The following is a 16,829-nucleotide window of genomic DNA, read 5'->3' as shown; positions in this document are numbered from 1 at the left end:
CAGCCTATGGTATGGTTTCCCTCTGCCTTGCCTCCTGACCTGGCAACCCTGTGCATCCTGACCTGGCAGCCCAGCCCAGGCTTAAACCCCCTGAGCACAGTTCTGATCCAAACATCAGGCTGCTGAGGGCAGGATCCTGCATCCTACTGAGCCTCTCCCAGTGGTGGTCAAAAGAGGCTTTGACCTCTGACCTCTGGAGAGCGTGTCCCTTGCCAACCCTGAGTAAAGAGCCTGAGGAGGCTCGTAGCTGGCACCCCACACCCAATAGGTATCAGTGATTAGTAAGGGGCTCTAACAGTAGACATCAGTCCCCACCCCCAAAACAGTCCCGATGGGCACATTTGATGTTTGAAACCTTTTCCCGGCTCCCAAACCCACCATCCCCTGGACAATTTCCACCTCTTAAGTGCTACTTGGGGAGCAATAGAAAACAAGACCAAGCCTCCCAAGTAAGACCTCATGCACCTGGTCCTTCTGCTGTGCTTGAATGAGCTGTATGATCCCTTCCCCATTTGGGGTCTTCTAGAAGCTCAGGCCTACAGGCTCCCTCCCTTTTAAAGTCAGCCTCAGATCAAGCTTGCCTCCTGGCATGACTCCGTTTTCCAGAATTTTCTAAAAATGGCCAACCGTGCTCCTCTCAGCACCCTGGGATTAATTTCATCAGATCCACAAAGCATTTCCCTGTCACAGTCCTTGATGGGGGAGATGAAAGCCGGCCCTCCAGTTTTCCCACACCAGCTCATCACCTCCTCTTCCTCCTCTTCTTTTCTAACAGTTAGTTTAAAAACAAACAAAAATAAAACCACAGACTCCCACCGTAGACCAGGCTGGCCTCAAGCTCTCTGTAGCTGAGAATAATCTTGAACTCTGATCTTCCTGCTTCCACCTCCTGAGTGCTGGGATTACAGGCATGGTATCACCATGCCCAGCTTCATGCTACTCTTTTCTAACAGGAGGCAACCGGATACCCGCTGCCCCCAGATCCTATGACGGGGTCCTTTGTATAGCAGTTTAAAATCTTCGGGTCCAGGCTGGAGAGACAGCTCATCAATAAGAGCACTCACTGTGGTATTTGGATGAAAGAGAATGGCTCTCATAGGCACATATATTTGAATGCTTGGCTCACAGTTGGTGGAACTATTTGGGAAAGATTTGGATGTGTGATCTCTTTGGAGAAGGTGTGTGGCTGGGGTGGGCTTTTAGATATAAAAAGCCAAGTCTCCCTCCCCTTATCCCTCCCTTCCTTCCTCCCCTTCCTCTTCCTCCTCCTTCTTCCACCTCCTCTTCCTTCTTCCTCTCTCTCTGCCCTGTGCTTGTAGAACAGATGTAAGCTCTCAGCTAGAGTGCTGCACCTTCCTGCCTGCCACACGCTTCCTTCCACGATGGCCATGGACTCTAGTCCTGTGGAACCACAGCCCCCATTAAATGCTTTCTTTAATAAGTTGCCTTGGTCATGGTGTCTTGTCAGGGCAGTAGAATAGCAACTAAGACATTGCTCTTCCAGAGGACTGGAATTCAGCCCCTAACACCCACATCAGGCAATCATCTGCAACCCTGTCTCCACTTCTTCTAGTCAGGCAGGTACCTACACACACACACACACACACACACACACACACACACACACACACTACATAATATATACATATAAATACAAATAATCTTTTTTAAAAACTTAAGATCTATATAAGACCTGGCAACTTCAGCAGAAAAGAACACCACTGGGCTGGAAGTGTAGCTTGGTAGTGCTTACCTCGCATGCACAAGACTCTAGGCTCCCCACCAAGCAAAAAAAAAAGCAAACCAACTTTAAAAAGAACTCTGCATGTAAGCACCATGGCTGTAACAGACCCTGCGTGCATAGCCATGGGTGGGTGCAATTAAGGAATGCTTGAAGAGGTGACAGGTCCTCTCTCAACACCCTAGCCCACTAGCCAACAGAGACACTAGGGACCATGAGAAGCCCCCAAGGAATCAGACCAGGGTACCCTTCTAAGTCCATCCTGCTACTACCAGCTTTGCACCTATGAGCAAGGCAGCCAGCTTCCTGAGCCCCAATCTAACCACTATACGTGCCCCTGCTTGTCTGTCCAGGGTAGACACGAGCTGCCCAGGTGCCCCCAGCTGCCTGAGCCATGGAGAAGGCCGTGGAAACTTGAGGAGCTGCGAAAGCGACGGTGGCATTTGTCACTGTTTGTGGCTGGGAGGATGCTCTGGTAAAGGCTGATGGAGGGAAAGCTCACTCTCACCATTGTGGCCTCAACTCAGCTTCACATCAGCCGCACTGGAGCAAGGCACAGCATCCCTTTCCTGCACCCACATCCAAAACTATACCAAGCATGAGCATTTCACTGTTACTGGCGCTGTGGTCCCTCTCCCTCGATGCAATCCCAAGATTCCAGCAGCCGCCCAAAATGACAGCTATAATAAAATCCTATACATATGTGGAGAAAACTCTCCTCATATAGAGGAAGCAGCTCGTGGCTTCCCTTAGCCCTGCCTGATTGGCCAGCTTTGAAATTCTTGTACTGTGGAGATACTATTCAGTAAAGTAACAGTGACTTTGAATCCCACACTATGACACCATGATGGTCCATCTGGGGGCAGAAGCCGCGGCTGACTCACAGGCAAACAGCATATCCAGCAGCCCCTCACTGGGCACGAGTGGATAGACACCCCCAGGTTTCATTCCACTGCTTGAAACGACACACACTTTAAAGTGGATGAATTGTTTATTTCTGTAATTTTCCACTCAATGTTTTTGAACCTTGGTTGACATCGGGTAACTGAAACCCGGGAAAGTAAAACCTCAAATTGGGAGGTGGGGGAGACTGCTATGTTGTTATTGCAGAAACCACGTGCCCTTAAGTATTCTGACTCCCCAGTTCCCCAACTCTCACCCCAACCTGACCTCCAGGTCACTCTATAGGACTTCCCAACCCCCTGCTGTGAGGCTGGCGATGGCAGGGGAGGCTGTGTCTCCAGTGACCCAGGTGTCTAGGGTACAAGCCCTCGTGTGCAAACTGCTTAGCCTCAGATGTCTTGATAGCTACCCCACTCAGGTCTCTGGGTGCCAGTCCTCCTGTACAGAGGCCATGACACCCCACTCAGGTCTCTGGGTGCCAGTTCTCACGTGCAGAGGCTCCGACACCCCACTCAGGTCTCTAGGTGCCAGTTCTCATGTACAGAGGCCCGACACCCCACTCAGGTCTCTGGGTGCCAGTTCTCATGTACAGAGGCCCGACACCCCACTCAGGTCTCTGGGTGCCAATTCTCATGTACAGAGGCCCGACACCCCACTCAGGTCTCTGGGTGCCAGTTCTCATGTACAGAGGCCCGACACTCCACTCAGGTCTCTGGGTGCCAGTTCTCACGTGCAAAGGCCCTGACACAAAGTGTCTTAGTGGGCAACGCATGCGGCCATCATCATCGGGAAATTCCTCAAACTCTTCTGTTTCAGGGCCAGAGAACAGCTGCTTCAGCTCCCTGCACGCATCAGGAGCGTTCAGGGCGAGCGCCCTAACTCCATCCTGCCCCCTAGAGCCCCATTGGAGGGGGCAACCCCCCGAACTATTCCACCCAATCCCTTGGGCAACATCTGTTGAGTAAGATGAAAACCTGAGTTGAAGATTAAACCAGTCAGGCCTAGCTGCCCTGGGCACAAACTGGAAAATATGTTTGGCCAGCAGGGCCTGAAGCTGGGCAGAAAATCTGGGTCTGAATCAGGGGAAGGGTGGTTAGGATTCATCCAAGGTTAGTAAAAAAAAAAAAAAAAAAAAAAATCTTGCGGAAGCAGAGGCAAACCAAGGCCAGAACATGCCATAGTCAGACAGATGAACGGGACACACCAAGCTGGGAAACAGTAGAATAAGGCAGGCCAGACGGTGCCCTACAGCGGCTGGAAGGCTGGCACTGGAGGGAAAAGGAAGGAAAACCCTGAACCCACCCTTTCCTCCCTCTTAGGAGCCTGCTCAAAGCACTCGCCTCACCCACGGCGAGGAAGCAGGTGCTGAGTGTGTTGGGGGAGCCAAACTTTCTCCTTGTTTCTCCTGGGCTGCTTTCCCACTGGCAGGGCAGCACAGGGCCTCCCATTGAGTACAGTTGCTTGCCCCAGACCCATGTCCAGAACTCACCACAGGCATCAGGGAACGCAGGACCACAGTAGGACCCACCTACCCCACCACCAGCTATCACAGACCTAATCTGTGCCCAGTGCGTGTGTATGAATGTCTACCAAATGCCAGGAAGATAAAAGTCCCTGTCCTGGAACTCACACGCTGGTGTGGGTGGAACCCCCTCAGTCAAGATACAGGCAAATAAGTAGGTGCAGAGGATGGAAGAGGTCACAAGCACCATGGAGCAAGGGAAGAAGGAAGGGAGGTGAGATTCCTGGGGGGGAGGGAGATGCTGACCGGTGAGGAGGCATGTCTATGAGAAGAGCATTCGAGGCAGAGGGAAGAGAAGGAGCCATGTCCCTGGGGGTAGCATGGTGTCTGATATGTTTAAGGCTCAGCAAGATAAAGGCTGGGTGAGGACACAAGGTAAGGGAAAGAGAGGAGCTGGGGGAGGACGGCGTCTGTGGAAGAGCCTCAGGGTTTGCTCCAGAGGTGACAGACTTTGGAGGCCTGGAATATATATCATTAGGTGGATGAGTCTGATGTTTTATTCTCCTGACAACTTCATGCAGTGGGTACTCTTACTAGCTCTCGCTCTGGGAAAGGGCAACTAAAGAAAGAGGGGTCATTCAAGTGAAGCCAAGAAGTTGGGGATCAAGAAATGGGAGAGGAATAAGGATCTGGGAATGGGGTGCTGGGACACAGGGGAAGGAGCGGAACCCCTTGATTTTTTCTTACTGCTGGGGGAGCTGGGTTCTGAGGACCATCACCACCTTCAGGCCCCAGCCTCAACCAGGAGACAGCTCACCCAAAGCCCTGCAAGGCTGCTACCACTGTGAGGTTGAGCACAGCACGGAGTCAGGAGGAAGGCTGACCTGGCACGCATGCCCTTCAAAGGCAGGCAGCCCTTCCAGCTCCTAACTGCAGGCCTCCAGTAGGAGCACCATCCTAGGCCCTTCTGTCCTGACCTTAGACAAAACCCACGAGCCGGCCCCTGCCTCGTGGTCCCTAAACCCTGGACCCTCAGCCTTCCTGGGCATCCAAGGACATTCTGTTCTTAGCCCTAAGGTAGCAGCTCAGTAGAAATGACAACAGTCATCATATTCTCTCCCAACCATCCTCCTCTGGCACATGGGATGCCTTTGTGACCCTGGAGGGGCTTCTAGCCAGACCACTCTGGCCTCATTCGCAGCCCCGCCCCTACACTGCTATTGCTACAGTGATCTGTGAAAGTAACACCCCACATCTGGAGGCTCCGGTGGGGTAGCTGAAGTCTAGGAGAGTCTGACTTAGGGAGTCGGGTCTATGTAGCTGGTCTGGCCATCGCAGAGTGGCATGGCCCTAAGGGGCCAGGAATCTGAGAGCCCAAGTGCATCAGAAGTCCAAGATACGAAGAGAAAGAAGCGACCAGGTTACAGTTATGGGCAAGTTAGGGCTGAAGCAAAAGAAAACTAGATGCCATGGCTCTGTGTTCCACATCTAGGCAGAGCAAGTGACCATGCTTCTGTGAAGGATACCAGCAACCAGACTCAGACTCCCCCCACAACCCCCGCAACGCTGGTACCACCACAGATGTTCCACACCAGCCCAGCAGGTATGGCCCACCTCGAGCCCCTCTGCACATTCCTCCTCTCTCTCTCTCTCTCTCTCTCTCACACACACACACACACACACACACACAGAGAGAGAGAGAGAGAGAGAGAGAGAGAGAGAGAGAGAGAGAGAGCCCTTCTTCAGTCTCCAGACCCAACCTGCCCCCAGAATGCAGTGGAATGGGACCTGGAGAGGCTAAGGAAGCAGGAAGCCCGGCCAACACGTCAGCCCAGCTGGAATCAGTCTGCAGCGGGCCAGCTCCACAGCCCACAACTCACAGAGGTCCTGCCCCTGTCCGAACTGTTCTGGAAACATGACAGGGATGAGGGGGATGAGGGCCATAAAAGCAGAAAAACAGAGTCACGGGGACATAGCAAAGCTGAGGAGAGGAGCAGAGGTCACCACCTTGTAGATGGACTCCGGGAAATACCATCTATGCCCCTGCCTCCAGCTGAAGGGTACAAGACCTTCAAGCAGGAGGGTGGAAGGAGATACCACAGAACACCCTAGTACTCCAGGCCCTAGAACAACAGTAACCTAGCCAGGCCTGGGGACATACAAGATGGCCTTTTATGGGTTTTCCCAAGGACCTCAAATCTCCAGACACACAGAGCAGGCCCTGTAGCACGTCAGGAGGGACCTCATGACTCATTTCCTCCCACCAGCCTCAGCCCCAAGCCCTCAACCCACTCCACCCCACAACCCAGCTCCCAACATGCAAGAGACTGGAAGGAGAGAGAAAGGCTGTCACTCACCACCAGTTCATGGCTGGATGGAGGAACACAAGGGGCAGCCACCTGGAAGAGAGGTAAAAAATGTCGCTGTTAGCATCTGTCCCAGCAGCCCCTGGGCCTCCTGAGCCCACTCTTACCCCATCCCCAAGGGAATTGCCTTCCCTGGGGCCACCCACAAAGACTTAGACCAGACAACAAACATGAAATGCCCCTCACAGGTCAAATCCTGTAAAACATAACACGCCTACCTGGAGGTCAGCATAGCAGTATGTATAACCTGAATCCTACGGTAACCATAAAGGCCCCCTGCGCCCTCCTCGATTCTTCTACAGTATAGAAAGATGGATTTAAAATACTTGAAAAGCATGATTTAGACCTGTAGGAGAGTAAAATCCCATCCCTCCATCTTTCCCCATAGCAAATGGCTCACCCCAAGTCAGAGCTGAGGGAGGCTCCCCCAGGCTGGGAATGGCCAGATCTTCCAGGGATTGCACAGAGCACTTTGAGGGGAGGCAGCACCCACTAGGAAGGGGACTGTCATTATCAGATCGTCCTCATCCTTCTCTGAGCCAAGGTCATGGCAACTTGGCCTCTAGGAGGGAGAGAGGAAGGAGGGCTCAATGGCCACGCCACCCTGACAATTAGCAGGGCACGTGTCAGAGGCCAGTACATTCCTTTCTCCTGCCAACACATTTTTCTTGGATCTCAGTCCTCAACCTTGGCTCTGACTCCTCACCCAAGCACCAGGCCAGAGGCCCACAGAGAAGCAGACGGTGGCTGAAGAGGCAACTGCCTCTCCAAACGGTAGGCAACCCCATCTCACGTGCAATACCAACGCTTGCAGAGCTGGTGCCACTTAGCAGGCACGCTGCTAAATAAAGTGCTTTGCCCTTTCAACAACCAGAAAGGCAGACTCTACTGTTACCTCCCCAGGAGGAGTAGAGGTAAGAAAGGGTAAGGAGTTTACCCAAAGTCACACAGCAGAGGTGAGGCTAGGAATTGAACCCAGGCAATCTGGGTCCCAAGATTTGGTGTGAAGAGCTCTGATTATTCATGGCCCTCCCAGTAGGAGAATAGGGGGTGTAGAAAGAGCCCAAAGCCCAGTTCCGGATTCACATGGGCATAGAACTCAGGGTGAATGTTTTAGAACCAGACCCAGAGTGAGAGCTAAGATGGGGAGGAGAGAGACAATCTCCAGACCTACCTATGGTCATCCTGATCAATAGCCACGGCTCAACCACAGGTTACACTGTCTGTCCTTTACAACCCCAAGCCAACCCAACCACAGCAACTGTGAAGATTCAAAGCACAGACCAGACTCTCAGAGGCCCCCTCCCAACTCATCAGAGCGCCACAGGGACGGGGTACGATTGCTGGGCCACATCCTGGTCAGGATGGTCCCAGCTAGGCTCCCATCCTGAGCACCGCAGAGAGATAGTTGTGACCTCTAGAGAGGGCTATAATGCAGGAGGTCAGAACTGCCTTGGCTTCCAGAGCCCAAACGGGTCTCCATTGCATAAGGGTGGGCAGTGACTTTGAGACACACAGAGGGTCTCTCTCCCAGGCCCATCCTAACCATGGACCCTTTCCTCGCTCTTCACCCCCAACTCTCCAAGCAGATGTACCCACTAAGAACTATCACCTAAGGGAATAAAGTTATACTCCCTCAAAGTGGTATCCCAGGGGCCTTTCCACCCCAGACTCATACCCGGCCAGGGCTGCTGGCCACGGACTTGTGTGTCTCAAAGCTTCTAGTCTCATTCTTGCTCTTTTTTTTTTTCCTGAGGCACAGAAATGTTTCCTTAAAAGGCCGTCTGTCTTTCCTTCTCTCCAGCACCCTGGCCCCCAGCCACCCTCTCAGGAGCCCAGAATATGCCAGGAGTACCAGGGGCCCTGCCACTCTGTGGTCTATGCTCAACAGCCCCACACTCCTGACATCAGCAGTGGCTGGCCCCACTGACTATAGGTGACTTAGGTAGCCCTGGGCTGTCTTCAAGGGCTTTGATGACAGCCCTGCTGTGACCTCACCTCCATGCCAGACAGCCACAGGTGAGTTGCTCCCCCTGGCAGCCCACTGGACCTGGGGAAGAATCAGCCTACTGCGCCATGCTCCCAAATGAAGGACAGAGGACAACAACCTCACAGCAGCAGCAACCAGCACCCTGCCACCACACTCGCTTCCCAGCAGCCATGACTCTGTGCACTGTGACAACTCAGCCAGGGCCCACGGTGGGCCCACTGACTATCCCTGCATAGCAGACAGGAACCGAGCCACAGCTGGGCAGAGGCACCATCTTGCCCTGCTCTCACACCCACCCTGCTCTGCACAGAGCAAGGGCCACCCAGACCCCTGCCAGCCCCCCATTTCAGTGCCTCACTACCCTGCAAGGAGGAGGACCTGGGTAGCACCCCTGTTCTCAAAACCCCAATAAAAGCCTAAGTGCTCAGCCTTGATTACATAAAACTCCAGATTCCTAAACTGGCCAGGTCCTGCAGAGGAGACTCCATACTTGTGAACCCTGACCCAAGAAACTGTACAGGAAGCCTCATACTTCCAGCTATAACCTCATCACCTTATTCTGGGTAGAAACACTATCTTGGGTTTCTTTCTAACACTTGCTGGGTCTACGGTTTTTCTTGTTATATTTGATGGTGGTGGCTCTGTTATTTTTTTGAGGGAGGGTCTTACTAAACATAGCCAACACAAACCCAGAACTCTCTCTTTCCTGCCTCAGCCTCCCCAGTGTTAGAATCACAGGTTTGCACCACTGTGACTTGGCTTAAATGCCCCCACTATCTTTTTCTAGTAGAAATAATCTTAGAAGAGTGTGTGCGTGTGCACGTATGCATTGTATGCAGGTGTACTGGGCACATCTGTGCCATGCTATACGGATGAAGGTCAGAGGACACCTTGCAGGAGTCAGTTCTCTCCTTCCACCACGTGAGTCCTGGAGATGGGATGCTGATGTCTGGCAGCAAATCTCCACCCTCTGAGCTCTCTCTGGCCCCTCTTCCTTTTTACTGTGGCAAAACATACACGACATAAAAAGCCCCATCTTGTGGGCTGAAGATGTGGTCCAGTGGTAGGTCTTTTGACTGGAATGTACAACATGCTAGATTCGATACCTCATACCCAATATAATAATAATAATAATAATAATAATAATAATAATAATAATAATAATTTCCTAAAATTAAAAGTATCATAAAATAAGCATTTCTAAGTATAAAATCAGTGGAGCTGAGTGCATCCACAGTGACATTCTAGCCACTACGAACTTCCAGAACTTTTCATCATCCAACACACCACACCCACTGAACAATGAGCCCCCCTTCCCCTTCCCACCCCATAAAATCTCACCTTCTGCACTGTGAATATGCTAACCACAGCGACCTCTGTGATCTGACAATAGATCCTCAAGGGGCTTGGACCACCATTCCCATTTTTAAACTCCCCTTCCCAATCAAGATTCTTGGATCTGCCTTGGAAGGGGAGTTTAGGAACAGGCCCATTTATGAAGATCTACCTTGTGACCCTAGGCACGTCACATAAACGATCATCTCTCAGGATCCTCCATCCTGGAGCTGGCCACAGAACTCAGCAGGATTACAGAGGGAGGAATGATACCCAGGGAGGTCAAAAAGAATATGGACAAAAGGCTCTCCTGGGTTTGTACCAGACTGTGAGAATCAGAACCATGCAAAGAGGTCTCACACGAACCCCAAAGGATGGGCTGGGGGGTACTTACACACAGGCTCCAGAGAGAGATGTGCCCCTCACTCCCTCACTGCTCACCCTCATCACTTGTACCTTTCATCAAACCCTTCCTGATACACCACAAACCATGGCTCCCAAGTCTCCGGGGCCACGAGAGCAAATTGATGGTACCCAAAGCGGGGTCAAAGGAATCTCAGTTGACACCCAATTGGTCAGAAGCACAAAGACACCCTGGAGTTTGAAACTGACACCTATGAGGCAGAAGGCAGTCCTGGGGACCAAGTATCCAACCTATGAGGTATGTCGTGTCACTGTGTCTGGTACGATATTGAGCTAAACTGGGTTGGAGGTCACCTGTAGGTGTCACCACTGCAGAACTGTCTGCTGATGATGAGATCCACGTATACATCCTGTGAAGTCACAGAAAGTCTTGTGCTGTCAGATGGGACAGAAACCAGGACATTTGCAGTTTGCTAACAGACACATTCCTGAAAGAGCAATCACATGCTTGTCATTTTGTGTCTGGCTAATTCCCCTTCATGATATAGCTGAATAATATCCCCCAAATTGGCATGTGAAAATTCAAACCAGTCCTTTGGAAAGTGTCCAAGGATGGGGCCTTTAAAGACATGACTAGGTGAGTCCACCAAGATGAGCCCGATTCAGTATATGACCTATTGTTCTTACAGGAAGAGACTGGACACAGACCAAAGAGGAAGAGCCTGGAGGATAAAGGTGAAGGCAGTGTCCATGTATTGAAGATACAGTGTTGCATGCTGATGTTGACTGAGAACCCAGCCCGGAAGCCATGAGAGCCAATTGCATGACCCTGAATCCACATTTCTAAGATCCACCAAGGTTCAAGGTCCACTGCCTACACTACCGCCCTGAGTGGATCCATGTGTGATGGACATGTGGCTCATTTCCTGAGGAATATTCATGGTGACCCCCATCCCTGTCCAACATGTCTGGGTACCCACATTAATGACATATGGAACAGAGAGACAATGGGGCTTTAAAGCACCTACTGCGTGTCACCGAGCTGGGCACTTTACAGTCATACACATCTTCACTTTCAGACCAGTTTTTGAAGTAAAAAAGGCTCAGGGAAGTTAAGCTAGATGCCCAAAGTCAAACATCTGGGAGCATTAGCTGGGCAGCCAATGACCAGGAGGGTTTCCCAACTTTCTTCATATCAAGCTCCGGTCTAACATGTGTTCCCTGTACCTCAAACCCCACCCCTAGCAAGGTGTGCTTTGATACAGTAGCTCCCAAGGTCTCGGGTCACCTCCCAACAAACCTGAAGGCTCTCAGAGAAACTGCAGCTTACTTCAGCCTCCCTCGGACACCTGCCTTTCCCACCTGTTCTCTGCCACACAGCTGGATGGGGCACACACTGAGGCAAGGTGCTGGGGCTGCAGGTCACTGGGAGAGTGTGGGCATCCCGAGGAGGGACTGTGAGTCCCGCACAGAGGAGGTTATCACTTCAGTCCCTCTGCTCTATGTCACATGCTCATACTGATCCCCTGCTCTATTCCACCCCTATTCCCACAAAAAGGAAGCACACAGGTCCTTTCCAGAATGCAGCTTGGCCCAATTCTCACTTCAAAAGTGAATTCTATTTTGAAAGGGAAGATGGGGAAAGGGTATTTCGGTAACACTAATGCATGTGAGACACGTGGAAATGAGAATGCTTGGCATATCAAAAAAACACACCAGGACTCCCCTATGGCTGGGACCCAGACAGGGAAAAGGGAAGATGCTCTGATGAAGGAACACTGAGCTAGGTATAAAAGAGGAGAAGCTGTGCACCACTCTTTCTGTGCTTGACCAGGGAAAACTATAAATGTCCAGGAAAAGAGGTCAGACTTTGGGCTGCTGGCACTGAGGAGCCACTGAAGGTTCTTGAGTAGAGGAAGGACCACCAGAAGCTATGCTTCAGGCAGGGAATTCCTGGCACAGGGACAGGAAGAATGGAAGAGTAGAGAACTTAAGGCAAGTAGAGAGGTACAGAAACCATACCAACAGAAACAAGGAAAAGAAAGGGGAGGGAAAGCAGAAACCTGAAGCCTAGGGCCAGGGAACCATTGGGTACCCCAAAATCTAGAAACCCATAAAACATTCTAGCCCAGAGCTTCCAGCCTAGCCTCTACTCCTGCCACTCCCAAGCAGAGACATCACCCACCACTCTGTGGTCACCCTTTGTACCAGGAGGCAACCAGCATCTAAACTCTGGTCACTGAGCATCACCACATGGTAGCCCCAGAAAAGTGAAGTATCTGTACCTATAAATAAGGAAACCTCATCTGTGAGTTCATATCATCCATGCACTGGGATAAATCAAAGGCCTCTACTAAGTCACCCTGTATTGTCCTGGAAGCCTAGGTGTCCTCTGGGTCTTGTGGGTGCCCAAAAGATGTCAAGACCATAGGGTTGAAGCCTGGAAGCAGGACAAGACTGATTAAGGAATGCCAGCAAGGCTCAAAGTCCCTAGCCTCCCAGGATGAGCTTCAGGCCCTAGGCTGGAGAGGTCTGGGGACAGGGGTAGCCCCTACCTTGAGTCCTCAGCCTCTGGGCCTGTTCAAACCCTGCAGGGCACTGTCCTTCTCTAACTCCAAGCCAGTAGCAAGGCTCTTTCCTTCCCTTATATAGAGTTCAACTATGACCAGGAAGGAAGTGTGGAGAGTTCCTTTTTGCCAAGAGGCAAAAAGAGGCCTGTTCCCAGGGACATCTTGAACCAGAAGACTGGCCCCTGCCCTGGATCCCTCAGCTCCAGTGATGACAGAGAATTGGAGGGGGCTTCCCTTCCTATAAAGGAACCCTACCTAGATTAAAACTTGGGGAAGACAGGACCCATTGCTGCCTCAGATCACTGATTCAGAATTTTGTCCCCAGGACCCATAAGGTCCCCAGCACTACCCTATTATGTCCCGAAGTTGCTCCTTCAGCTCGAATACTCTTCCGTGGCACCTGTCATTGGCTGCCTGGCCCACTGCCAGGTCTTACACGGTTGTCAGATGGGCTATTCACGCAGGGAAACTGCTCTCCTGGCAGACCCCTCCATGGGTCTCTCCACATACAGACGTGACTCTCACACCCCACACAATCAAACAGCATGTCTGAAAGAGGACGAGATGACCAGGTGTACCCAGGCCTCTGGGAGCCCACGGAATGCAGCGTTCAGAGCAACCCCCACTCAGAAGGTCCCCTAACAGCGAAGGACCAAGAGTGAAGGTGTGGAGAGCATACCAAGCTATGATCCAAGTAGACCTCATTGCTGAAGCCAATCCCCTTCGGAGCTAGCCTGGAAGATGGCACACAACAGCAACTGGAATCAACGCCCTACAGCAATGGTTCCAACCTTCCTAATGCTATGACCCTTTAATATAGTTCCTCATGCTGCGGTGACTCCCAACTCTATGATTTTGTTGCCTCTTCGCGACTGTAATTTTGCTACTGTTATGAATCATAATGTAAACATCTGATATATGCCTCCTCCAGGTAGTAGCAACCCTCTGGTTGAGAACCACTGCCTTATAGGTTCCTAGGACCCCAAGGAGCCAACACAATGGCAATGCTTGGGGCCCCCAACATTGGGGCAGCTGGGGAAGGAGTAAGGCTGCTCACTGGGATTGGTTGTGAGCAATAGAATCTGAGCTCCAGGCACCTACTGGGCACAGGCCTGAAGTTCAAGATTGCAACCCAAGGTCATAAGAGCAAGAGGCAGACAATGGCTGGGAAACATGGTGGGATAGGAAAGGGGGCACAGCTAGAGGGCATGGCTGGGCCCTGGGCCTGACACCGGCCAATGTCAATGTTCTGGCAACTAACCCTTTTCTGAGCTACTCAATATCATTCAAGCCAAAATCTATACATCTTCGTTTCCCTCCTCCTTTCCCTTATTCCCCCAAGTCTCCCATGTATCACCATTGCCGTGCCCTGAGTCAAAGACATGGAGGCACTGGCCCTTCCCAGGATCTCCTCTCTAGACCTTGGTCTCTTCTTAGTCACCAGGAAGTCATTTCCTACATTTTTGGTTGTGAGCTTAGCTTTTAACAGTTTAGCCATCTCTCCAGCCCCAGGAAGCCATTTCTAAAGTGTAACTAGTCATGTTACTCCCCAGACTAAAGGCTTTAGTATCATGAGTGAGGGGATCCAGTCTAAACGTCCTAACACAGCTGTAACAGCCCGTGGGGAACTATGGAACCACCCCTGAGGCCCACTTCTCAACCTTCCCTCAAAACTCCTGTGCCATTTCCTGCTCTTTTCTCACAAATTCTGCCCTTTATTGGAGAGCTTCGTGACCCATTTCACAGACAAGGAAGAGCGAGGCACAGGGAAGTCAACATCCGCAGCCTAAGGTTACACCCCAGTAAAGAGTGAGTGAGCACAGAAGCAGGGCAGACTCCGTGCTACCTAGGGCCTCGAGGCTTGCCCAGTGAGGACCAAGAGGCCTTCCATGAAAGCCATGACCTCTGGCGGGGAGGACAGCAAACCCAGCTGAGCAACGCGTAACCTGCTGGGCCCAGCTGAAGCAGAAGTCCAGGCCCCTACAGTAGCCCGGGGCCTCCAAAGCTGATCAGAGAGCAAGAGGTCAGAGTGCTAGCAGGGCTGGCAGCTAGGAGGCCGTCCTGAAAGAGGCAGCTGTGCGGAGGTGAGAAGAGACTCTGAAGGGGACAGAAGACAGCCTGAAGAGGGTGCTTAAGGGGGACAGAGGGGGCACTTAAAGGAGAGGATGGCAGAAGCCAGGCCTGTTAGCACAGGCCTGGAATCCCAGCTATGTGGGAGACTGAGGTTCGGGAACTGAAGTTTCAAGATTGTGTTGCTGTCTCAGAACAAAAACAGAACTCTTTTTTAAATATCACCATTAAGAGGGCTGGTAATATAGCACTATGGTAGAGTGCTCACCTAACATGCACAAGGTCGTGGGTTCGATCCCCAATACCGGGGGTGGTGGGGTGGGGAATAGCCCAATATGCAGCTGGGAAATTAGATACTGGACACAGGAACCAGGCCTCTGTCCTGAGTGCAGGGGCTGAGCATGCTTCCTGCAGAGAAGTGGAAGCCCCACTCCTCCCGGGGCCAAGCGTTTGCTGCAGGGGCCTGGGTGGCACAGCCCATGGCACACAGATGACTTCTAGGAAGTTCCTAGAAGCTGGTCCAAGGATAGGCTATGGGCTTGGTCAAAGTTCTGATAGAAGAGAGGGCCAGAGGAAGTGACAGGCCTAAGAAACAGAGCCAAGCGTCACTCAGGCCAAGGTGACGGAGCTCCCAGCTGAGGAGAAAGAGGGGAAAGAGAACCGAGGACCGGCCCCAACCCTGGACGGAAGTTGTGGCCTCAGGAGGAGACAGGCATGTAAACAGACTTATAAATCTGCCTGGGACTGTGACAGTGGAAGTTGGAAGAGGCCATTCTTGCCCTAGGACAACTGTCCGGTCTGTTTTTCCCAAGGTCACACCCAGAAGGAGGCTGTCTTCCTCGTCCCTCACTCCCCACTGAGGGTTTTTGTCCCTACATAAAAACATTAAGGAACAAAAATCTTTGGCCCTAAACCACATTAGAACAAGGAAGCAGGAAGGATGCCTGGGAGGGAAAAAAATTAGGAGCAATGGGAAAATCCATAGAGCCAGTGGTCTCAAGAGCTGCTGGGGACTGGATCAGCTGCCACCGGCATGTGTCATGGAAGGCTGAGCAAGATGGGTAAGGTAGGAGCAGAGGTTGAGCTGAGGCAGGCACTGCAGAGAAGGTTCCCCGGGACATAAGCCCCCTGCCTCCTTAGCCAGGCCATCCACTGCCAGAGCAGTGCAACCATGGCACGCAGACCTCTGCCCTTAAACAGCTGCAGGGCCCCCTTCGAAGCATGAACTCCACCCTGTTTCCTAATTTCTAGGAAGTTCTTGATCCACCATCCAGATGACAGGTTGATTTCGTTCTGTTTATCAGAGAATGGCCTTGAACTTCTGATTCTCCTGCCTGTACCTTTCAAGTACTGGGATAACAGGTGTGCACCACGATGCCCAAGGTTTGGTATTACAAAGGTTTAAAACCAGGGTATCATGCATGCCAGGCAAGTACCAAATGAACCTCATCCCCAGTCTCAGGATGCCAGCCTTGGAGAGGGAGAAACGGTAAACACAGTCACTGCGCCCTTCCATCCTCAGGATGACTCCAATTTCAGCAGCACCGAAATGTTAAAACGGTCATCACAAATTTGAAGAAATGTCTTAAATTTCTGTTGATTCTCCGGACTCCCTAAATAGCCTAACGGGGCTGACAGGAAGTCCTTCCCGATGTCTACTTCTCTCTTTTAAAGGCCTAAAAGCTTGCCAAAGCAGGATGAAAGCAAAGCCAGCCTCGTGTTTGTCAGGGGAAATTCCACAGCCTCAGAGTCTATCTGTGAACTTCATGTCTCCTGGACCCTTGAAGGATCATTTTGTCCTGCTCATAACTCTAAATAGCTCAGCACTAAACTAACCCCGTCACTTGGGAGCAGGGTCTGCTCCCCAGGGTCATCACACCTTCCATGCACAGATGCCCTTTGCAAATTCCTGAACACCTCCGAGAGGCCACAAGTGTCCAACTAAAAAGTGAGGGACTGGCTGGACTGCAAGACGGGTGTGGGCTCAGACACCCCTTAACTCCTTCCCTCTCGGCATCCTCGCACATAA

General features: G+C 51.7%; 1 protein-coding gene across 5 annotated transcripts in view; it reads right to left on the bottom strand.

The window, feature by feature from the left end:
- The window catches only part of Tns1 (tensin 1), a 215,067-nt gene that overhangs the window by 100,960 nt on the left and 97,278 nt on the right, over positions 1-16,829 (bottom strand). For all 5 annotated transcript variants that reach the window (XM_038339634.1, XM_038339636.1, XM_038339640.1 and 2 more), the window contains one exon: positions 6,464-6,505. In XM_038339634.1, coding sequence (XP_038195562.1) covers positions 6,464-6,505 — 42 coding nt within the window. The remainder of the gene's footprint in view (positions 1-6,463; positions 6,506-16,829) is intronic.

Source organism: Arvicola amphibius, chromosome 8 (assembly GCF_903992535.2).
Source record: "Arvicola amphibius chromosome 8, mArvAmp1.2, whole genome shotgun sequence".
In the NCBI taxonomy this organism is placed as follows: domain Eukaryota; kingdom Metazoa; phylum Chordata; class Mammalia; order Rodentia; family Cricetidae; genus Arvicola; species Arvicola amphibius.
This window is presented reverse-complemented; position numbering and strand designations above follow the sequence as displayed.